The sequence below is a fragment of the Caloenas nicobarica genome, chromosome 1 (genome assembly GCF_036013445.1).
Source record: "Caloenas nicobarica isolate bCalNic1 chromosome 1, bCalNic1.hap1, whole genome shotgun sequence".
Taxonomy (NCBI): Eukaryota; Metazoa; Chordata; class Aves; order Columbiformes; family Columbidae; genus Caloenas; species Caloenas nicobarica.
Window position 1 is genome coordinate 196,237,058 of NC_088245.1, and position 24,867 is coordinate 196,261,924.

The following is a 24,867-nucleotide window of genomic DNA, read 5'->3' on the forward strand; positions in this document are numbered from 1 at the left end:
TAGGATTTATTAGATCTCCCTCATGTGCCCTACTCCAGGTAGTTACGACTGTTCCCTAATCCCAGCAAGATTAATGGGTGTTTATAGTTTCTGAGCACATCAGAGCCTTTTTCCCTTGCTGCTTTCATGTTCCCCCATGTGAGTTCATGTTTAGTCATGGCTGCAGACCTGCACCTTCATGTAATGACTGGCTAGTAAATGAAAAGTAGTATCTCAGGCTCTTCTCAATCTTCCTGCATGATGTGAATTTTCCAACCTATCTTAAGTGATACTACAGAGAAGAAAATAATCTCTTTACCAGGATATTTTTTGGTGTTTTGTGGCTTCTAATGTATTCCAGGGACAACCTCATTGAAGGAAAAGATTTTCCTGGCACAACAAAAAATTTTCTCAAATCAGCTGCAGCTGCCAGATAGTTTCAGCTTTGAATTGTTTGCATTTATTGGGCCTGGACTTGGTTCAAGGAGGCATTTCATGTCTGCCTTGTGTCAACAGTTTGTGAACCTTGAAGCAACTCCAATGAACCCCCCCCTCCTCTCATGCAAATTAAAGGCAAGGCTGCAGCAGCTGCAACCAGAAAGTTAGAAGCTGGAAAATGTCACACCACAGTTGAAGTGAAACTGATATAAATCCATGATGTAATGACCTCTTAAAAAAAAATCCAAACAAATGCAAACTAGATTTAATACTCAACCTTTTCCACATGAGTAACATGGAGAGGATATTTTGAAGGTTAACAAATGTTTGTGTAGCTAATAGTTCTTGATGTTAAGCATTAACAAACAGTTGTTCGCTAACAAATTACTATCAAACAGTTGCTCATGCTAAAGCATAAATGTAGCTTTTAAGAGACGCCTAACTGATGATCTGGATCAGGAAGCAAATTGGCTGCGCTAAAAAGTCTGTCACATAAGAGGGTGAGGATTAAAAAAGGAACATGGGCTTCTGAGTTAAGATACCATGAGGTTGCCTGTAACCATAGGAAGCTTTCTGCACTTTTTGCAGAATGACAAGAAGGAGGCCACCAACACACATAATCTATTGATCCATTGGGGTTTTGCAGTTCTCTATCACTTTCCTCTCAGTCATCCAATGTCTGTAAAACTAAAGCATCTGTTGGCGAAACTGACTGCGTTCCATTTACCTGATCTTCGCCTGTGACTCCCAGGAATTCCCAGAACATGCTCTAGTTACTCGAAAACCTCAAACTGACTCCATAATTCATGCCTGCAGGACAAGAGAGTTGCAACATAAAGTGAGATATTTTTCTCCACATCATGCAAATAAATTCATGTGCTCTAGTAACTAATTTGTTGCAGGCAAATTTGTAGAATAAAAGTGTGTTGGCAGACAGATGAGTTTTGCTGGAGGGCAGTGTTTAGCCAGTGCTTTAGCTGGTAGGTCTTCTGGGTATGTCCTAAATATTAAGGGCTGTGCAGTTTGGGATTTTTTTGTTGTTGGGGCTTTTTACTGCCTTTTACTGTGGAGACTTTGCTTTCCACGCTGCAGAGTCTGAAGGTCCAACTTCACCCTGTCTGGTGTGGATGTGTGTGTGCAGAAAAAACCCACAATTTAGTAGTGAAACCGTAAGAGGTTAGATTGCTGAAGCATTATCTAATGCAGTGTTTCTCCAGTTTTGTGGGTGTGCTTCCCTTTCGAGCCCTTCTGTCTTTGATTAACCATTTTCCCCTTCTCAGAGGGTGTGAAGTTCTTCCACATTAGGAGGAAGGAAAAGTGGATGTAATTGCTGCAACTTATTTACAATCTCCAGGGAACAGGTAATTTTAATTGCTAGCAGCAGCTATGCAATTAGCTGTTCTCTGAGCAGTATAAACACTGTATGACCTTTGAACCCTTCTTTGAGAATCCCCTTGAGATAGAAGCATCACAATTTGAGGAAACACAGATCTGAAGACAAGTAGAATTGTGGAAAAGCATCTGCACAAGAAACACTCTTGTAAACTTCAATCCGATATTGTGATGGGAATCGTTTATTGGTTTCTGGAGTTCTTACGGTTGTTTTAGGCTTTGTAAGAAGCTATACAGATTGCACTATAAAAAATAGTTATACTAGACTGAGTCATAAGGAGCACAGTCAATAATTATGCACCAAGACAAAGAGTTGTCATATGATTTTCATTCTCCATTGAACTTGTTCATTCTGTTTAGCTCAGTCTTTGCATTCTTCATCCAATGACGCTCCAAAGGAGCATGTTTGTGTAGTGTAGGGACTTTCTCCACTATGAATTAAGCCCAATTTTGAGATTCTTGATGTAGCAAATACATTGCTGCATATGGTGTTTATTCTTTTTTGTAATGATATTGCAGTCATGATCGTTCCGCTATAAAAGGCATTCTCTGCTGTCTGTTCAGAGATTTATCAGCTTTGGTGATTGTCGCCCTCTGAAGAGTTACGTTTGTGCAAGGTATACCTGGTTATTCCCGATTATCATTCACTCAAATGAGTCAACCTTCAGTCCCATTTTCTGGAAATGCAAGTTCTCGTGTGTCTAGGGTTTGTTGTTAGGGCTTGCCATCAAGTTCCTGCAAGCTGCAAAGATGGAAGACTGCACTTTTGCAGGTGATTGTCTGTTACATAGTGGAAAATGAGTGACACTAATTGTATAGCTGGATTTAACACTAGTTGGATTTAACACTAGTTGGATTTAACACGTTTGGATTGGCTGAGACTCACCTCAATGACCTCTGTAGCATCTAGAAGTTAAGACCTACCCTGCTTACTCATCTGCAGTATACCTGAGATGAAGCCTACCCTTCGTACTTTTTTTTTTTTAAATGAGGAATCTGCTCTCCTAACGTGGAAAAGATTTTGTCCTTTCAACTGTACAGAATACAGTTTTGTCACAAGGAACACTTAAGCAGTTAATGATGAACAAAATTTAATACAGAATTCTTGGACTCAAACTGTGAGTTTTTTTCAAATTGACATTTTCTGTGCAATTAGACTTAGTCCACATCAGAAAAGCCCACTGCGGTTTTACAATATTCTAGCATGCTTCTTCTCAACACTTTTGTACCCTCAGCAATTTGGCAAGTTTAAAAATAGCGAACTCATAGAAAATTGTTTCATGAATAAATCAAACTCAGCAAAGGTTTCCTTGCTGTAGTGTATAAATAGCCAAAGACATAACAGCCAAGCAAGCTGCTTGCAGTTGAGATATTCAATATAAAGGAAGGCTCTCCCAGCCTGAGAAAATATCGTTGTAACTAAGTGCTGATTTGGCACACGTACAGCAGCTATGTGATTTTTATATAAGAGTATTTAAAAGTAGAGTATAAAAGACTCCTTAAAAATATCTACAACCAGTAGTCTGCTATAGTAATAGCTAGCATGTCTTAGAATTGCATCATCTTCTAAAATTTACTGTGAATAAGCAAGGATAAAATGTTCTGCTCTAAGAAAAAAAAAAAGATACGCTGGAATTTGCAACAAATACTTACATGAACTAAAGAAGTTCTTAACGTGAATTGTCATCTCTAATGATCTGAGAGACTGGACAAAACTTTCCATCTCATAACTGAAATAACTATAAGTACAGCAAGAAGGTAAGTCCATGTGTTTGCTGCTGTGGTGCAGTTTTCGGAAGCGGTGAAATGATGACATGAGGCCAACACTGTAACACAACTCTTTATATATTCTTCATTCTGATGACGGCTTGTTCTGACTTACCAGCAACTTCATCTCTTGCTTATCTATGCTGGAATTTACGCTTTCCGCCTCTTTTTCTTGCTCAGGTACACAAGTGCAGCCCACTGGGATAGTGACGTAATCTTCCGTGTAGACGTAGCGGCCGCCAGCGCAGGAGGAGGTGCGGCGCAGGATGACGGCTGGCATGTACACCGGGGTGCTGCGGAAGTGGAAATTCTCCTCGCCAAAGATCCCCATGAGGCAGCCTTTGCACAGGCAGTATGCTTCAGGAATGTACTTAGGATATCTCGTGGGATCATATGAAATTCTATAGGGAAGTAAATAATAAAGATGCATTAATATCTCTAAAAATACAAACACTCATCTGAAAAATATTATTATAATGTGATTTGACCATAAACATTTATATAATGTTTTTGTTTTCTTTGCCAGTAAGAATAGCGGTAGCTGTTGCTGTCTGGCTTCTTATTTGTAAAGAAAAAACATGAACAGTTTATAGAACTGATCAGGTCCTACAGTGCAAGCTGAAGTATGAAGTGACTGGCTTTCTGAAATGCGAGATTCAGGGGCTTAAGCAGAGTAAATTTTGCATTTTGAACTGAATGGATAAACAGAGCATTTAAAAGGACACTTGAGCGTTTCCAAACTTTTGATCTGCCTTGAGTTCTTAAAAAATTGGTATAAATCCTTATTAACATTATTATTGTTAAAGCTATGGCATGATGTTTTAAAAATTTGTAATTTAAATAGAACTAAATTGTACTATTATTTCTGCAATAGTTTTTGCTCCCTGGTATACTTGGGGTTATAAAGGTACCTTCCTCTTGAAAGCAAAACTCTGTTTTTCTTTCTGTAGTTCACCTCCTCTGTCTCTTCCCGTAACCACAGCAGAGTAACATTTCCATGCCCACACTGAGATAAAATGCAAACTTAATGGTTTTTTCTGCCCTCTCCTGCTACATTTTGAAGTAAAGCATTGGCCCATCATTATCTTACAGTTTATTGTTTGAGCCTTTCTTTTTGCTTATTAATGCCCTGCCTCTGGAAATTCCCGATGAGCAGGAGCTGGAAAGCTTGTAACCTAAGTACAGCTTAGACCAACAAAGCCCAAGTTCCAGCATTCCTCTCTGGATGCTCGAGGCAGAAACAAAGACGTGATACTGCGGTCTCAAGTCACACAGATCCTGGCTGACCTATTGCCATTGTTTTTAGCAAAGAGAGTAAAAGCTGATAAAGTCTGCTTGTTTTTTGAAATAAAAGACTTAAGTACACAGCGGAGTACATGTACTGGAGTGTGTAGCCACACTGCTTATTGTGCTGGTGATGTACATCGTGTTTCAAAAAGATGGACCCAGTTTCAAATGGGTAGTGATTTCAAATTGGGTCCATCATTTTGGAACACCCTGCACTTGTTGCTTAGTTCTTTACGCGCTTTTCCTGCTGATACTGGAAGCAGTTGCTAGGCATGGCTGTAACTTGTACATTAATGCAACTGCGTGCCATTATTCTAGAAAAGGTGTTTGCACCTCCAGAAAAAGAGGATTTTAAAATATGTTTAACCTCCCATGCCAGCTGTCCTCTTGGTACCTGTAAGGTTCCTCCAGACCACCTCCTGCTCTCGCACTGTCACAGAACCAGCGCCGCTCCAGCAGTGGTTGCCCTGCACAGCTGCAGCGGGGACAACTTCTCTGTCGGGCTGGAGAAGGGTTCAGCCCAGCAGCACTGCCAGCCTCTCGGTGCCCCTCGTGCAGAGCCCAGCCCCCCTTTGTGAGGATGCTGACCCCCAGAATGTTATCAGAGGCACTTACCCACCCGTCAGCTAACAGAAAATCCTCTTCTGCCCTTTGTCCCTGCTCCTCCTCTCACACAGCAGACAGTCAGACCTACACATGGTGCACAGCAGAAGCAGCCCACAGGCTGTTGCTGGCACACAAAGAGCGTGAAGACACACACAGGCTCAGATCTATTTGCCCGAGCTTGCTCAGCCTGTTCTTAAAAACCTCCAGAAGAGCTCCCCAGGCTGCCCAGAGGCCCTGTTGCAGTATTTTACCATCTCTTTACTTGCTAAGTTTTCCAAACAGTGGAGCACTTCTTTCTTGCAAACTAAATCCATCATTTCCCAGTGCTTGGCCAGGAAATCACAGCAACTGAGGCTAAAAAACTGAGTAACAGTGGAAGATTTGGTACGAGAATGTTCAAGCCTCTAATGTTCACTGTGATGTGAAGCACTGCAAAACCAGTAAAAATTCTTGCACTGTGTTTTAAACCATCCTCTACTTGGGATCAGGATGGGACCATCACACAGTAGGTGCAGTGGTGCAATTACATAAGAAGAATGAATAAATTAAATACCCATCATCAATATAATTATTTACAGAGTGATACAAACTGGATATACAACGCCTCCCTTCCCACAGCAGTTTTCAAAGTAACCAATTTTGAAAAATATAATGGCCTTAAAGTGATTCCTAAATTGTGTTTCCCAGAACCCCACCAGAGTTTGTACCATGTTCCTGGGTATCAAAGCATTAGCCTTTCATCTTTTGATGTGGTCTCTGAGATGAGAAGGGGTGGAAGCTCTTCTTCCAGCTGTGCAAGAGGCAGTGTCAGTCTGCCTCGCGCTGTGATTACGGAGTTAACTTCTAGTCAACACAAGCTGCACTTGCCAACACAGGCAGCCCGGCTCTCCCCCTCACCTCCGCCCCTGGGTTGGTGCTGATGTTCTTCTGGTCACAGGATGGATCAGTTCATCCAACTGAAAAGTAACCTCATCAAAAGCTGAATTTTGGTCCTTCAGCTGTCTTGCCACTTATACACAGAGCCCTACACAAACAAGTCAGGGTGAACAAACATCAGGGAGGCAGAAGGGACCTGTCCTTTCAGAAGTAACACCAGTTTATCACATGAAAACAAATCTGGAATCACAGTTTTAGCCAAACACAAACTTGATTATCCTGTCACCAAAGGGACTTTTTTTTTTCTTTTTTTTCTGCAATGGCCATATAATCTGGATTCTTTGTCTTTTTAAGGAATCTGTTTTCCTCACAGAAAAATCTGACCATTTCTCTCACAGGCAGACGTGTGATGTTGCAGATAGTTTCTGCAAAGCTTCTCTGTCCCATTTATACTTGCTTACTTTCCCCAGGAAATACCTTCATGTTACAGGATCTCACACCAATGTGAAATAAAATGTCTGGTAGCCAGCAGAAGGGAAGAAAGTGGAATACAGACTTTTCTCCCATGATACATTCCCATTTCAAACTCAAGTGTGAATAATTTCAGTGGTGGATTGTTAAACACACCATATGTCAAGTCACTGGTATTTCCTCCACTGTATTATCTCTAGCACCTGGTTTATGATGTTACTGGAAAGCATTAACATGCTTCTGGATGCAAACATCAGAATTTTCACTGATAACAAGAGAACACTGTCACTGAAATCGTGATCTACAACAAACTTCCTCTCCAAATTCCCATGTGGCAAAAATCAAGTATAAATGAGGGGTTTTTTTGAAGTATGGTGTGGTTTTCTACATCCTATAGAAAAATCTCCTGTATTGCTAAGTTTGCTGTAGATACCTCTACTCCACCATGTGAGGATTGGATGGAATCAGAGAAGATACAAACCCAAAGACAGATCTGAAATATGGATGTGGTTTTGCATCCAGACCAGAACTTCAAGGCTGAAGACTCTAAGTAATCCCTCCTGAAATTAAACACCTAACTCAAATGTCATTAAACTTTGGAGCCATATCCAAGGTTCTGCATCTTCATCTCACCTCTCTTAAGAAAGGCCACATAACTGAAGCCTCATTTTCATCTTTCTAGGGAACCCAGCCTGATCTGGGTCTGAACTGCTAACAAACACCAGTAACCTAGCTGGATAAATGCAGTTGTGTGACCTGCTTCCTCTGTTTTCATGTACTGAACATCATCACTCTGTGCATGTAATGACAACAGACTCAGCTGCTGTAGTTTGATGCATCCTCATTTCTCTAAGCACTACAGGTCATGTTTTGATGCCTTCTCCTAGAGCAGGGCAAATGTGTTTTAGCAAAACACATACTTCAATTTCCCCCTGACTCTTTCCTGTAAGTAAAGACAGACGCACCTAACCAGGGTGGACACAACAGAAGCGTCTGGGAAGAGTGGTGGAGAACCAGAGAAGTGCAACTTTCCACTGGCACCCAAGTGTCCCCTGCACCCCTGTGCCATTTGCTGTGGCCACTGCTGCAAACTAGACAGCCCAGCCGTTTTGAGGAGGGTCGCCCTTGTCCTGTGAATGTGGGACACTGGTACGTCAGGCTAACTCTGCCCAGCCAGCGCTCCTGGTTTACAAACGGCAGGAGCAGCAAGCGATGCCGGGCTGCTGTGTTTTGATCTGCTGGAACAAGACGCAGGTTTGTACTGAGCTGGAACTGCTCATGAGGTGTGACTGGTTCTAAGCTGCTTTTCTTTACGACCCTATGAGCGCTTTGAGAGCTCCCAGTGAAAAACAAACTTCCTGCCGTTTATGTACTAAGGCTGGAAACTCAAGAGAAAAGTCTCTGTCAGAAGTAAAACTCTTGCAAAGACTTAATCTGGCTTGTCCTGTACTGCTACTTTTGTATGTAGTATTTTAAACAATATTATCACTTCATAGTTTCCAAGCTTCTAAATCCAGTGGGTCAGATGCTGTGCTGGGGCAGGCAGATTGAGCTGACTCTTCAGAAAATCACTGTCAGCACTAGGCTAACAGCTGGATGCTATCATAAGACTAATAAGCAGATCATCATCCCTTTACTTTGCACTCTGAAATACTTACGGGATTAAGAGCTAACAACATTTTTCTTCCCCTCTTGGCAAGGCATTTACTTCTCTACGGCAGATGTTCTTTTGTTCACATTATGCTTGGTTTGTTTTATATACAGGTAGTAAGTACAGTGTTTTCATAAAATAGCCTAGTGCTAACAGCGGTTTTCTGAAGAGTTGTATGAACATGTACTCAAAAAGGACGGCAGTTCTGCGTCCCCTTGTATTCTTTCTCTCTGCGGCATCTTTGGGATATGCACACTGTGCCACGTGATAATGATAAATCATGGAAAACGTCTTTGATAAGGTTCTTGAAAATCATTTGACTATTGTTTAAAGGAAAGCCCCTCTAGTATGACTTTCTTTAAAAGCACTGCAGACAGGCTTGGCTTTTACCAGGAAAGACAGACTTGCCTGTAGTACTTTTATTAAGATTTTATGTAGATGAGCTCTAAACCAAGGATGCTTATAAACTGAAGCTGACTTTTGAAAAGCAGGAAAAACAAGCTGGGCAATGTCTGAGAAAGGCACTGGCTAACACGGGATTTCATGTTCAGATTAACGCTGATAATAAAAGTTAAATACCTCTCTTACTAAATGTTGATTCCTAGGAACTCTACAGGAAAAGAGGCTACGAAGGAATTCCATTAATAAAAAGATGCTGAGAAATGCTGCGGATTATTTCTCCTTACTGTGCAGCAGTAAATAACCTCCAATCAAAATCATTAACTCTATGCATACTGTAAGATGTTCTGGGGGTGTTGATCGACAGCTGGCTGAACATGAGCCAGCAGTGTGCCCAGGTGGCCAAAAAGGCCAACAGCATCCTGGCTTGTATCAGGAACAGTGTGGCCAGCAGGACCAGGGAAGTGATTGTGTCACTGTACTTGGCACTGGTGAGGCCCCATCTTGAATCCTATGTTCAGTTTTGGGCTCCTCACCATAAGAAGGATATTGAAATACTATACAGAGTGCAGAGGAGGGCGACAATTCTGCTGAGGGGTCTAGACCACAAGCCTGATGAGGAGCAGCTGAGGGAACTGGGGCTGTTTAGCCTGGAGAAAACGAGGCTGAGGGGAGACCTTATCGCTGTTTACAACTACCTGAAAGGAGGTTGTAGCATGGAGGGTGTTGGTCTCTTCTCCCAAGTAGCAAGTGATAGGACAAGAGGAAATGGCCTCAAGTTGTGCCAGGGGAGGTTTAGATTGGATACTGGAAAATATTTCTTCATAGAAAGGGTTGTCAGGGATTGGGACAGGCTGCCCAGGGAAGTGGTGGAGTCACCATCCCTGGAGGTGTTTAAAAGACATTTAGACGAGGTTCTTAGGGACATGGTTTAGTGCTAGGGTTAGGTTATGGCTGGACTTGATGATCCTGAGGGTCTCTGCCAACTGAAATGATTCTATGATTCTATTCTAACCACACTGTGCTGTCGCCAGGGATCCCTAGATGGTAGGACAACCCCTAGCACTAATTCTTGTGATGCAACTGTGAGCCATAGCGATGGCCAAGGACCATGGCACGTGACAGTACCTCCTTGTATGGGCAGGCTTTCTGGATTTCATTGGCTGTCCATGTAATGCTACTAAAAAGGACAAGCAACTCCTGGATCAATGTCACAAGCTGGCACACAGTTGGCCTGATGATTTCACAGCCTGATGACTTCAGAGCAGAGCTTCTGATGGCTCTATTTTTTTAAAAACCTGGATAATTCTTAGACCAACTTCCTGAAGTATTGAGCAAATCCAGTAGGCTCAAGATTTCACTCCACTCAACTGACTCCAGGGAATTCTGCTGTCTCTTTATAGCTCTGTGAGGTGAAGAGCAATTTGGGTGATTAAGCCCTGTGCTCTGAGTTATATACCAATCTCCTCAGTATGGAGGATCCTCCATCAGGATGGAGTTTCAGTATCAGGCAGATGACCTAACATTCTTCCTCTAACTTCAGCCTCCAATACCAACTGCTGGTTGCTTCCAGCAGCAGGGTTGTGACGCAGATGGATCTGTGGTGCGATCCATGTGCAACTCCTGTATCTCTAGGTTGTAGCAAGCCAAAAATGTTGTAAGTCTTGATTTTCGTATAACCAAACTGACGACCAAGTAATAGAAAATAAATAGTAAGCACAGAACAAAGACAAGGAAAGAAGCCACACAGAGATCATCTGTACTTTGAGCAAATCAAACCTAATTCTTCCACACTAAATAGAATGACAAACTTGGATGTACATGATGCAGTAGAGTGAGTGTTATACACACATCCCTAAGTAATACATGTGTTTCTTTCTCACAAATGCTGATACGCAAAAATTTCAGTTGACTTGAACTGAACTGTCATGTGAGCAGAAGAATTACAAGAAGAAGTGTTAAGCAGCTGGGAACAGGTGCCTAGGGAGATATGCAGGGGAAGGTAAGTAGAGCCAGACTTAATATCATTATTATTAATGCCCTGGAACAGGGACTAAAAACAGCATGTTAATGAAATCTGCAGATGGTAACAACGGGAACTGCTGCAACACCAATGAAGACAGAGAAACAGCATGAGATATCTCAGACATTAAATGCAGGTCCAAAAGAAAAAAGACCCTTTGTGCACAGAGCAGAAGTCAATTGCACTGTAACTCTTCAAGGGCAGAAAATAAGTTGGAGCACAGGATGTCTGTGACACACGCTGAAACAGGGCAGGAATTCTGATGCAAGTTCTAAATAGTCAAATTTGTGCTTTGAGGGGTGTCCCATCAGGGAGCTGCCTACAGTGAATTAATTTCTGCGCATTCGCTACTAGAACAATGCTGGTGATTCAGGACACAGTTCAGGAGACAGCAACAAATGAGTGAAGGGGAGCAATTTATGAGAAAACATTAACATGCAAGTAGGTTTGTCAAGAAAGTTCGGCACTACAGAAGAGAGCTGTGTGTACTTTTTCAGTTTAACACCCCAGCCACAGAGAAGAAATTGTTGGGATCATACCACTGAAATTGGTTAACCGTTGACAAGATGTAATGTGCCATTACTTGCAATCTTTAATGGAGAGACATATGTCCTTTTTAAAGATATGCAGTAGCTTTACTGGGATTTAGGAGCTTGCTTCCAGAGTAACCAGGTGGACACCACAGATCAGACCAGTCTTCGCAATGTTTTTATCTGGCTTCAAAATCTATGAAATAGTAGATTGTAATAGCAAATACACCCTACTGTTCATAATGAGCATTTTTACATTTTACACTTTCATTACACATCTTGCAATGTCTGTTGCTGTCTCACTGTACACTAATGATACAGTAAAAATGGGATTGAGAAAACAGCTGTAAATAAGATCGGTCAACTAGACAGCGTACTCAGGCCTCTGTATCCTAAAGAAACCAATTTTCCCCTAAATACAATTTTAGATCTTGCTTTTGATGCTGTAATACTTTTTTGCACTATCTTTTAAAATTTCTAGCTTGGAGATGTCATCAAGTTACTTCTATGTGAACGGTTAGTGGTCTGTTTGAAAACATTTTGACGAAAAGTACAGTGGATTTATAGTTTCTTAATAAACTTTTTGTAAGACAAGCCCCAAACAGCAGCTGGTTCTCTGTTAAGAAGTCTATATAGAGCTCCAACTGAAAATAAATACCTGCCCAACAAGATGTGAGCATGGCAGTCACTGTTTTCAGACCAGAAGAACAATTTTCTGGTAGCACTAGTGTGTGGCAAAACCCACATAAAAAATACCTGAGCCTAATGGTAGGTGTTCCATTCATCATATTTGGTATTTTTGCACGCTTAGGTAGCTTAAAAAAAATCCTCAGTCTGCTTACAGAAAATGTATTACTAAAAATACTAATTCTAAAAATACTTTGTTTATGAAAGGCTTATTGAGCAAATAAACCATTTTTCTCTCAGTAGGATTACTTTTTAAACTAAAAGCGAGCAAAAACCATGCCACAAAATGAATGTTTATTGGAGATCACTAACAAAGAGATATTTAAGTTTGCTGAATACACAGTAACTGCATCAAGGTATATACAAAGGATAGTGTCCAGAAAGTAAGAGGAAAGTCAGTTCCTTTTAAGTTTGTGCATGTTTTAGCTTCCTGTTGTCTGCAGTGTCTTTACAGAAAGCTGAAAACAGAGTACCCAACTTTGTCAGTCTCATTCAGACAAAACTACCAGAAGCCTTGATGGTGAGAATGGGATCACACGCTGGTTTTAGTGATCTAGATCTGTGGTTTCCAAGCTTTTCCAGCGTTCCCTGCAGAAGCACAGACCCTTGTTTTGTGTATCAACCAGCCTAATAACAGATTTACTTTACCTAGTTACTATTATGCCCCTTCAAAAACAGTCTGTCAGCCCGCGTTCCGCCTCAGGGGAGGCAGGTTTGCAAAGCGGCAATTGAAAACGCGGATCTAGAAAGCGGCAGCACTCGCTGCTTGCCTGCGCTCCTACAGCAGCTGGACAGCAAGCCCTGGGGAGCGCTGGCTGCAGGGTGCGTGAATGCGCAGCACAGTAACCAGAACACACGCTGTACTCTGATATATTTTAGAAACCGGCACAGTGTCTGGAATCACATCTCAGGAAAAGCATCTGAGCCCCCTTGGGTCGGCTTCAAAGTCAGGAGAGACTTTCTTGGTGATGCTGCTTTGCTGAGGAGCCTCTGAGTGAAGTTCACATGCGATAATTTGCAGAAGTGACTTTGTGAGTTGCGGTCTGTGCTCCCGGGCGGGGAGGGTTGTGAGCTCCATCTCACGGCTTTGCTCCACCACATTCGTTTTCCATTTCTCCTTCTGCTCATTAGACGCACTCCTCACACCAGCTGTTCTTACGTATTTACCTTACATCCGCCTGTTCATCCGCCTGCTCTCACGCCTCTCACCCGGGCTGCCCGGGTCCCTCAGGAGCGGCGCCCCCCGCACCGCCCCAGGGCACCGCGCCGGGAAGGCGCGAAGCCGCGGGCGCGTCCCGCACAGCGGAACCGGCCCGTCAGCCCGCCGGGACCTCGGCACCGCTTCGCCCCGTTCCCCCCGCGCCCCGGAGTCACCTGTAAGCCCACGGCGAGGCGCTCCGCAGGTTGACGGGGAGCCGGAACCTCTTGTCGGCGGCCGGCCGAGCCCCGGCCGGGCAGCTGGCGTTGTGCTGGCGGCCCGGCGGCTCGGGCTGCAGGGTGTGGTGGAAGGCGCTGAGCATGCCGGCCGCCAGCCGCCCGTACAGCTGCTCCAGCAGCTCCTCGGGCCGCTCGCCGCAGGTTCGGGTCCGCGCCGGCCGCTTGGGCGCCTTGACGGCCTCCGGGCGGAGCGGGAGCAGCGCGGCGCACAGCAGCGCCGCCAGCGCCGCCCGCACCTGCAACGACGCTGCCGTCAGCGGGGCTGGGACCGGGCGCGCCCCCCCCGCACCCCGGAGCCCCCCGCCCGGGGATCGAGGTGCTCCCCCGCGGGCAGCCCTGCCCGTCCCCGGCCCGCAGCCCCTTACCCTGCCTCGCTGCATGGCGGTCGGGCTGCTCGAGGAAGCCGAGGAGAGCGGCGGGGTGCGGAGCCGCGCCGTGCCACTGGCTCTCTCGGCGGAGGAGCTGTTGGAAAAGTGCCCCGCTCCTCACTGCATCTCCCCTGGCCTCGCATGCCAGGAACATTTTAGGCGCTCACGGAGCAGGCGAGCGCTCAGCGCCGGGGTCTGGCCCGTCCCGCACTCGGCGCGGACCCGCCACCCTGCCCCGCGGGACGGGCGGGCTCGGTCCGCCACCAGATGCCCTCCTGCCCCGGGGACCGGTGGCAGCAATCCCGCGGGGGACCCGCCCGGCTCTCGCTGCAGTTCTAGGGGGTGTCACGGTCCCTCAAGGGCTGCGCGGACCCCATCCCCTCCTCTGCTCTGTGAGGAGCCGGGCGCTCCCTTCCACAGCATCGGTGCCGTGGAGATGAGCTGCGCTCTCCTCCAGCCTGCTGGACCTCTGAGCCCTGAGCTGGACCCACCAGGACAGGGCATGAGATCGAGGCTGAGGCAGGATGGTTTGGGCCCAGTGGGAGCCCAGGTGTCAAGGCTCATTAGAAAAAATGTGGAGTTTTATGGCTGAAAATAGCAAAACTCTGGCCATATAACTGCAGCCGAGGAGGGGATTTCTGCAGTCCAGACCTTTTCAGTCACTTTGGAGCAACCAGCACTGTTCCTTGTAGGGGTTTTGGATCTCCAACATGCCCAGCTCCAGGTAGCACCTCTGGTTTGCTTCTCCAGAAACAGCCTGGCTGTGTAGATCCTCCAGCAGACACTGGGGTGGCTGAAGTCCCACAGCAGGACTGGGGCTCACAAACATGAGGCTGCGTGGAGCTGTCTGTAGACCTCATCCACTTGTTCCTCAGACTGAGTTGAGCTACAGCAGACACCCACTACAATGTCACTCTCCTCTAGCTGAAAAACCTGCTTCAGAAGGTGAGAAACTTGCATCATACTTTGTCTAAATGAGACTGAGGTGAGTCTCACCTCTAATAACTTCTCCATCCATTCTGTGCTGGTTTACTGGTATTTTTAACAGACACATAATACAATATAGTCAGGGTCTCTGGCGCAACCCACAAAAATAAGCATCTGTAGTACTCCAGGTCATGAAAGATGAGGTCCACTGAAATGGTTTCCCTAAAAACAGCCTTTTAGTATTCGTCACTTGAATCAAATATTTGCACCACAGATATAAAAAACATCAGCCTCACAGTCCGGGCTGGAATTGAAACAGAATGACCTGGCATTCCTAATGTAATGAAGCGTCTTGATTTCATGGTTTCTGAAAAGTGATGGAGTTGAAGTGTGATTTTTAGTGTTGTTGGTACCTTGTCCATCACAGGTCAGTTTCACTCATGAGCAGTATCTTAATCTTGAACTGTGTGGGATTTAAGTCATGTTTTGACTCTGAGGAAAGACTTTGTTTCAAATCGAATTCAAAACTCTCCTTTGCACTTGTACCCTCAGGTGACAGATGGGAGCAAGGTAGCTGTCCATTTAGCCCCGTCCAGTCTAACCCCGAGCTCTATGGTCACGCCTTGTGTCACTTCAACACCTTTAAGTGATACGTGTGCCAACATGACTAATATTTATCATGACAGATCTTTTTATATTACTCTTCCTGTTTCATGCTTTCTGAGTAGCGTGAGGATGTCACACTTGGCTTTGCAAAACATGAATTTAAGCACTTCCTTTGTATGCATTGACGTTTCTTGTAGAGGTCCGCCTCAAAAAATCAGAGCAGGAGAGCAAACAACAGCACAAACATTAAATTGTCAGTGAGCCTAAGGCTTTGAGTCTTTTCTAGGCAATATTCTAATTGTGTACATTAGTTCCATTGTATTGCCTGGTTAGCAATCTCATTGATTCAAGTAATAATAAGAAGAATCACAGAAGGGCAGCAAATGATATTCCACTACATGGGAATTGAAATAACGCTATGCTGGCTCTCACGGCATAGTCTACCCCAGAGACATCTGAATCATAAAAATATCACTTACTTTGGCAAAACTTAGGTTCTACTATGACTTTGAGAAGTTACTAAGATATTACTAACGTACCAGTATCATTGTCATTGACTTTGATTTATAATTTTCTGACAATTTGAGGGAGTATAACATACCTATATAATGAAGTATTGGGAAAAATCTTTAGTAATAGTAAGTCTGTCGTTGACTTGATGCAATATGTGATAACATTTCAATCAGTAAATTCAGAATAGCAGCCATATGCACATTTATATGAATCTGTAGGGAATTCCGTGGCTCATGGCTCTTTTCTAAAAGTGAGATATCTTCCTTCGATGGCCTCAGGTGAAAATTCCCAGTGGCTGAGCACAGAACAACCTGCCTGTGCCGTTGACAGCAACTGACTCGGTGGTGAAATCTGTATGGAGCCCACAGACTGTGTCCTGCCTCATCCTGCTGGCCAACAGACATGACCCTTGGCTCTTTGTAATGGCACCGAGCCGCCAGATTGGAAAACATGAGCCACTTGTTTTCACACAGCTCTGCGGTTCACTCACGGCCGTTTCCTGACACCAGCCACCCTGTCCTGACAGCCCAAGAAGGGACTCAGAGTGGGGAGTTCCCTCCTACAACATTCACAGGGGCCACCATGTTGTTTGGGGTGCCATTTTATGGCAGGTATTTGCCATTTCTGACAGTGTCATCGCGCACATGCTCTCATCTTGGCCTGTGGCTGGCTGGCAGGCCCAGCCACCCCTTACAGCATTCCCAGCAATATGTGACAACAGGAAGCCCTTGCCCACTGTGTACATAGAATCACAGAATGTCCTGAGTTGGAAGGGACCCAAAGGATCATCGAGTCCAACTCCTGTCCCAGGACAACCCCACAGTTCACACCACGTGTCTGAGGGTGTTGTCCAGTCTCTGCTTGAACACTGTCAGGCCTGGGGCCGTGACACCTCCCTGGGGAGCCTGTTCCAGTGTCCACCACCCTCTGGGGGAAGAACCTTTTCCTAATGCCCAACCTAAACCTCCCCTGGCACATCTTCCTGCCATTCCCCAAGGTTCTATTGTTGGTCACCAAAGAGAAGAGCTCAGTGCCTGCCCCTCCTCCTCCCCTTGTGAGGGAGCTGCAGCCGCCATGAGGTCTCCTCTCAGTCTCCTCTTCTCCAGGCCGAACAAACCAAGTGAATTTAGCCACTCCTCATACGGCTTCCTCTCCAAACCCTTCACCAACTTCATGTCCCTCTTCCAGACACTCTCCAGTAGCTTAATATTCTTTTTATCCTGTGTCACCCAGAACCGCACCCAGTGCTCCAGGTGAGGCCGCACCAGTGCAGAGCAGAGCGGGACAATCCCCTCCCTGCCCGGCTGGCCATGCTGGGCTGGATGCACCCAGGACACGTTGGCCCTCTTGGCTGCCAGGGACACTGTGATGTCACACCCTCACATTTTTCATACTGTTTCCAGCTGTGATCGGACAGTTGTCATGTTCTGAAACCATCATACCGACATGATGTCACAGCACCCTCTGATTGGCTCCCCTCTTCCATTATGTCAGGAAATGTTTCTGTAAAATATACAGATTTATAGAGAAAGATTTCTGTACATGTATCTAGAATCATAGATTAGTTTTGGTAAAAAAGACCTCTCTGCACAGAATAATTCAAGTGCTTAAAGATGGGTGTATAGTGCATTTCAGATACCTTAGAGTATCTGTCCCAATCGCCAGGGGCCACTTCAGAGACATCCCATAGATTGTGTGTCATACATGGCAGCTTCATGTGAATGTCCTGGGCAGTCTGAGATATGGCTCTACATAAATATGTTTAGGCATTTTCAATGCATTCCTACATTTAGACTTCTAAATTTGTAAACGATATGTTGCTGACAGATACCACGAGAGACTTGATTCTGTGCTCTGGTGATTGTGATCATCTGAACTGCTTCAGAACTGTGTCAGGATGGATGAACCCACCCCTAGGAATGCTTGTCCTCTTCTGTACGTTACCACTAGAGATGACCCTTTATTTTGCTAAATAGAGCATTTCATCTCACACGTTATAATTATATGAATGGGTGTTGAATTGTTTATTGCAGAATTCCTCTCTTTTAGTAAATCCTGAGAACATAATGACCGCAGAAAGACATGTTACAGCACTACAGCGACAACATAGCTCAATGTGTTATCTCATAGTAAGGAAATACTAATTTATGTTAAAACACAACTGATTCCAGCCCCTAACACACTTTTGTCCACACAAGCACCAGGATGCATGTAGGCAGTCCACCGAGCAGTCTGGCAGCGACACCCGTATCCAGGGAGTCTGTCCAGGATGGCTTGCAGTGACATGGAGGACAAGGGGTACCAGTTTACGGGCCTATTCCCTAGACTTACTGGGTTCTTTTTAGGAGGGTGCCACTTTTGGATGCCCCTCATTGTACATCAGGAGCTGACAGTGATTAATCTCTCCATCCTGTCCCACTTCTGTGAGTCATCAGGAGTTAGTCAATGCCTCTGTTTCAGATCTGGTTGTCCTGGGGAACCGCAGGTAGACGCATGCTAGGATCTTGATGACCTGCTTCCGTGGATGTCAGCAACACATGCTGTTTTTATAGCCCTCCTCCTGCTGTTATTTTGCACCCATGTGTTCACATTTCCTTACCATTCACACCAATGCAAACATTTTTATTACAATATTCTACATCCGTGGAAGATTCCTGGACTTCTGTTCTCTAATACATTGTAGGCACTTTTGTACTTGCTGGCAAACGGTGACAACTATTTTCTATTATTCGTAAGTGTTCTTATCAATCAAACACAAGCTTCTGGTGTTGCCCTTTTGTATTTCAACAATACGTTATTGTAAACTTTCCACTTTCCTGTCCCAAAATTACAAATGAAGATAACACTTCACCTCCTTCTGTGCAATCATTTCATATATGAATTGTAATATGATCCAATCTTCATGTTCTTTTTAACTGGATTCTGGTGAGCTTCATGGTGTGCCTTACCATTTCCTATCCTCCCTTATTCACATTACGTTATCCCTTTTTAACAAAAACAAGCGGGAAAAGTTTGAGAGAAAGGGGAAGAGAAACCTGCTGCTGATAGGACAGACAGAAGGAAATCCACTGAGTAATGGAAAAAGACTGGCAGCTGCCTTTTCCTGAGATTATCACTATAGTGATCAATGCCAGATAGTTAATAAGAAGTTCAGTTCCACAAACACGTGCTCTGAGAAAATCAGGATGTTCAAAAGAAAACTGAGCTGTGCAAGAATAAGGCAGACATTTTTAGTGAGTTCATATTCATAAGAAATAAGATTTCTGCACAATTCCATCAGGGAGCATGGTTCATACAATGTTAAACACTGACATGTACAAAAAACACACAAGGTTTCTATCTTCAGTCTTACATTGCTAGTAACAGCTGGAGAAAAAATATGTCATAGGAGGAGAAGAAAAATCCTGTTCAAGTATTTTATCATCAGATGATTAGGATAATTTGGAAAGTTGTTTCAGAACTATTAGAATTATTATGAAAACCTGCCAGAAGGTGTGAGAATGTAGCCCTTCCCAGACACATCAAATCAGCAATGAGCAACTTCATCAGGACTTTCTCTTGGTTGGGATCATTGTCTTCCACAGCAGCCGGTTCCAGATACTATGGTTCACACATAAATAAAGCACATTATTGTAACAAGCATTATTAATGATGCTATAGTAATGTGCTTGTCACAGCAATGATACAATTGCCCTAAACTGACATATTTCAAAAGCTCATCCCCATCCTGCTGCAGCAGCATGTACATTAATGAGACCTCATCTCTATCTGAAATAATGATGTGAAAAACATTTTAAAAAATCATCATGTAGATTTTCAAGTTGAACAACTCATATTGTTGTGTAGAACAAACATTCAGCTGGCATCACCAGTAGGTATAAATCTTCAGACAGGGAAATAAATTACTCCCCAAACATGTCCTTCTCTTTTACATTGTCTTTGCAGATACCTGTCACCCAGACTGCTGATTCTGCTCCTGTTCCTTCTTCCCTGCGTTTGTAACCATTATCACACCACTTTGCAGCTTCCATGGTGTAGCATCTTCTACAGCAGAACCTCAGCGTATTTTACAGTTGTCAGGCAAGTTAGCTTTGCAAAACTGAATTCTTGCAAAGTGCAGAATCCTTAATGGCCTTTATTCTGAAAAGTTAGAAACTGAGAAGCAAACAGGTTAAAAATAGCTTTTCTATTGAAAAGCTGAGAATCTGTGCCTTTGAAATCAGGAACAATCAAAGCTTAGCAAATGAGATTAATTTCTTACAGTCTCATACAACTCTTGCAAAGGAACCAAGAAGAGAAACAGCTCTTCATCATAAGACTCGCATGACTGTTTGTACTTTGTTTGTACAGCTTTCAAGTCCCACATTACTCTAGAATAGCTTTGTTTTAAAATTAATGAGTTAGGCAATCTGTAGTGAAGGATGTTCAGAGCAAAACATTAAATATGTGAATAAGAATACTTGATATTGCGGAGTTAGGCTTGTTTAGGAAAAAAAACCCAAACAATTATTACCTGGATAATATTTTAATTTGGCTATTTATGCTGCTGAGATGCTCATCACCAAGGTAACCAACTAGAGTGTCCATAGCCTTTAAGAGCTATTCTCAAAGGTTTTTTTCCCCTGGCCACTTTTGAAGCAGTAATATACACAGAAGACTCTCGAGACAATCAAGGAGGCAAATGTCTGTTTCAGGGGATAGAACTGCTGTGGTTACTTTCCACCTTTATCCCTTTATCCAAGGAAACTGAATTTCTGTATGTTTTGTAAAATTTCAGCGATTCATAAGGTCATTACCAGAGCGCCTACTGTACAAAGAGACATTTTTCATACTTGTAAAGAGAAAGGTAACTTGTATCTAACTGAATCCAGCACATCCTGAAGACAACTTCAAGAATATCTTAGGCCCAAGAGGTCAACTGGAAATTGTTTAATATTGTGACGAATGCCTTTCTCGTGATAATACAAGCTAAAATAGTGCATGAGTCAGTTCTTCCAGAGGATTAACATTTTCCTGGGTTTAGTACTGCTGCCTTCCAAAGATTAAAAAACTAAATAAACTAATACAATAGCAGTGCTATCACATTTATCAAAACTTTATTCAGGAATTTTAAATGATCTGCTAATTCTAAAATGATAAACACAAAATCAGGGCTAAAATGGTGCTGGAAGCACATACCTGCAGTGTGGCTTGTGCAGATGGAGTCTGTTTTGCACAACCAAACCTGGCTAAATGCTTTTGCTTGAATTTCTGGGATCAAGGTAGAATTATTTAGCTCATGCAGTGTTTCCACTCATGCAGTTTTTCCACTTCTGCAGTTTCTGAGACCTGCCCCAGGAGTGAGGGCATCCTACATGGCAGCAGGGAACACAATTCACGCTATACCTGAGATTAATGCCAACCAAGCTAGCTCCGGGACAGGGGCAGAGTCATCACATCAAGGTAGCACAATAATCACGTCTAACCCAGGCGATTAATTTAGACACAGCACCCTACTAGCATGGCCACACATCCTTCAAGACAGGCGATTCACGTGAGATGTCACATCTTCTGTTCCCTCACACAGAATATCTCACCCAGCAGAAGGAGGCGGCTGCGCCTAAGCTGCTAATGGAGAATGGTTCCTGGCCCAGGCCAACCTTGGGGTCATGCAAGGGCATTGTCTGGGAGGTTGGTAATAGCAATAATAGCAATACGGATGGTTATACATGAGCTCCTCTGCTTTGGGCCTGCCCTGGCAGTGCTGCAGTTCTAGTAGAGAGGTAGGCAGCCATCCTTGACGTGGTTTTGAAGGAGATGAACCTGGGCTAAATCATTTTGACTGCGAGAAGGACTTATTATTCCAGTGTTGGAGCTGGATCACATGGCTTTCTGTCAGTTCAGAGCAAGCTAAACAGTGCTTGCAAAATAACATGCAAATATATCATAACCCAGAGCATTACGTAATCAGATCCTCACACTATAGGAAATAACATGTTCCAAAAGTTCTTGGGAGTTTGTGCGGGGGCGGAACAGAAGTAAAATTCTGTTTGCAAAACACAGAGTAGAATTAGAATAGACTATTTCAGTTGGAACCTACAATGATTATCTAGTCCAACTGCCTGACCTCTCAAACAGACAGGCTTGGGGCATCAACCACCTCTCTAGGAAGCCTGTTCCAGTGTTTGACCACCCTCTTGGTAAAGAAACGCTTCCTAATGTCCAGTCTAAACCTCCCCTGGTGCAGCTTGAACCATTCCCACACATCCTGTCACTGGGTCTCAGGGAGAAGAGCTCAGCACCTCCCTCTCCACCTCCCCTCCTCAGGAAGCTGTAGAGAGCAATGAGGTGGCTCCTCAGCCTCCTGTTCTCCAAACTAGACAAGCCCAAAGTCCTCAGCTGCTCCTCACAGGACTTTCCTTCCAGCCCTGTCACCAGCTTTGTTGCCCTCCTCTGGATGCATTCAAGGACCTTCACATCCTTCTTGAACTGTGGGGCCCAGAACTGCACCCAGTGCTCAAGGTGAGGCCGCACCAACACTGAACACAGCGGGACAATCGCCTCTTTTGACGGCTGCTCATGCTGGGTTTGATGCGCCCCAGGATGGGGTTTGCCCTCTTGGCTGCCAGGGCACACGCTGCTGACTCCTGTTGAGCTGCTGTCGACCAGCACACCAAGTCCCTTCCTGCAGGGCTGCTCTCCAGCCACTCCTCTCCCAGTTTATACTTGTGCCCAGTGTTACTCCATCCCGGGTGCAGAATGTGGCATTTGGACTTGTTTAATTTAATCCCATTAATCATAGCCCAATGTTCCAATCTGTCTAGATCCCTCTGTAGGGCCTCCTGTCCCTCAAGAGAGTCAACAGCACCTCCCAGTTTGGCATCACCAGCAAACTAATGGTGCATTCAACTCCAAACTAATGGTGCATTGAACCCTGAGGAACACCACTGGTGACCAGTCACCAGCCAGATGTAGCCCCATTCACTACAACTCTTTGAGCTGAGTTCTTCAGCCAGTTCTTCACCCAGCACACCATGAATCTGCTCATCTCACAACTGGACAACTTATCCAGAAGGATGCTGTGAGGGACAGTATCAAAAGCCCTGCTAAAATCCAGAAAAATGACATCCACTGCCATGTCCTCATCCACTCGGCAGGCAACCTTATCATTAAAGGACATCAAATTAGTTAAACAGGACTTTCCCTTTGGGAACCCATGTTGACTGTGCCTGTTGATTGCATTATTCTTTAAATGACCTTACTCCTCATGAGTACCCAGAATAATTTTCTGCATAGTTTTTCAGGAACTGCTGTTAGATGAACAGGTCTATAGTTCCTGGGTCTTTCTTCTCACCCTTTTTGTAGATTGGAATAGCATTGTCCAGCTTCCAGTCAACAGGGACCTCCCCACAATCCCAGGACTTCTGGCAGATGAATAATAGGAGTCTCACCATAACATCCTCTTCTGCTGGCTCCTTCAGAACACTGGGGTGAATCCCATCAGGCCCCATGGACTTGTGAACATTCAGCTGATACAGCTGCTCCCCTATAATTTCAGTGTCCACAAACAGAAAGTCACTCTTCCCACATTCATGGTCCTCCAACTCAGGGGGCTGGGCAAGCCCAAGGTCTATCAGTCTGTCCCTCCCTGCAGCAGACGAAGTCATCTTTTTTTCCTTTCTGTCCTGCCGGTAAGAGAGAACTGCAGCATGGAAAAGGCTTGCAGAAATCAGAGAGGTGGCATCCGCTTCTTTCTCACGCTCTTTTCCATCCTCCAGAAAGACCAGGCCCCAGAGCTTACTGTGACTTTTTTCCTTTGGCGAGCTCCTCAGGGTGCACCACGGACCACACTGAATGTGCTTTGCTTATAGCAGCAAGGGGAAGCTGGTGCGCTCCTAGACCAAGTGCTGCAGCACGAGGGAAACATGTCACATACAAAGCAGCTTGTTAACTACCATAAACCCCACAAGATCACATTCCTACAACTGTGCCATTAAAGAAGTATTTCTAACCACACCAAAGATGGACTTGCGGAGCCCCATAGCCCTGGGCTAGAAAACCAGGCTTTGAGAACAATAAATTCCCAACGAATCTGGAACTTGTACAGGATTTGCTACTCCAGCTAGATCCCTACAAGTCGATGGGGCCTGATGGGATTAATCCGAGGGTGCTTAAAGAGCTAGCTGATGTCAAGCGAGATCTCTCTCTGCGATTTTTCAATGGTCCTGGGAATCTGGAGTTGTCCTAGAAGACTGGAACCTGGCAAACGTCCTGATCTACAAGAAGGGCAACAGGGATGACCCTGGCAGCTACAGGCCTGTCAGCCTCACTTCTGTGCCTGGCAAAATCATGGAGAAGATTGTTCTGGGAGTTATTGAAAAACATCTGAATGATGACACAGTCATTGGTCCCAGCCAGCACTGGTTCATGAGGGGAAAGTCCCACTTAACAAACTTGATTTCTTTCTACGACAAGATTACCCACCTAGTTGACCAAGGGAAGCCTGTTGATGTGACCTTTTTGGATTTCAGCAAAGCCTTTGATACTGTCTCTCCCAGTATTCTCCTGGACAAGATGTCCAGCACACAGCTGGGTAAACACACAATGCAGTGGGGGAGCAATTGGCTGACAGGCCGGGCTCAAAGGATTCTAGTAAATGGGGTTATGTCAGGCTGGTGACCAGTCACTAGCGGGTCCTGCAGGGATCTGACTTAGGGCCAGCGCTCTTCAATGTCTTTATAAATGACTTAGACTCAGGACTTGAGGGAATACTAAGTTTGCCAACGACACAAAACTGGGGGGAGCTGTCAACACTCACGAGGACAGAGAGGCCCTGCAGAGGGATCTGGACAAATTGGGGAACTGGACAATCACCAACCACATGAAGTTCAACAAGAGCAAGTGCCAGATGTTGCACCTAGGACACGGCAA

At 44.6% G+C, this 24,867-nt stretch overlaps 1 protein-coding gene across 1 annotated transcript; it reads right to left on the bottom strand.

The window, feature by feature from the left end:
- Nucleotides 1-1,059: 1,059 nt before the first annotated feature.
- Nucleotides 1,060-13,946, bottom strand: IL17D (interleukin 17D). Its single transcript, XM_065649624.1, has 4 exons — nucleotides 13,909-13,946; nucleotides 13,481-13,779; nucleotides 3,692-3,977; nucleotides 1,060-1,227 (listed from the first exon to the last, which is right to left on the bottom strand). Exons 1-4 carry the CDS (start codon nucleotides 13,921-13,923, stop codon nucleotides 1,222-1,224), a joined length of 606 nt encoding a protein of 201 aa, XP_065505696.1. The 5' UTR covers nucleotides 13,924-13,946; the 3' UTR covers nucleotides 1,060-1,221.
- Between the last annotated feature and the right edge of the window lie 10,921 nt (nucleotides 13,947-24,867).

Bases quoted from the DNA above. Each gene is read 5' to 3' on its own strand.
- IL17D (XM_065649624.1), bottom strand. The intron at 3,978-13,480 runs GTGACTCCGGGG...ACTTCCCTATAG, and splicing joins GCCTCGCCGTGGGCTTACAG to AATTTCATATGATCCCACGA.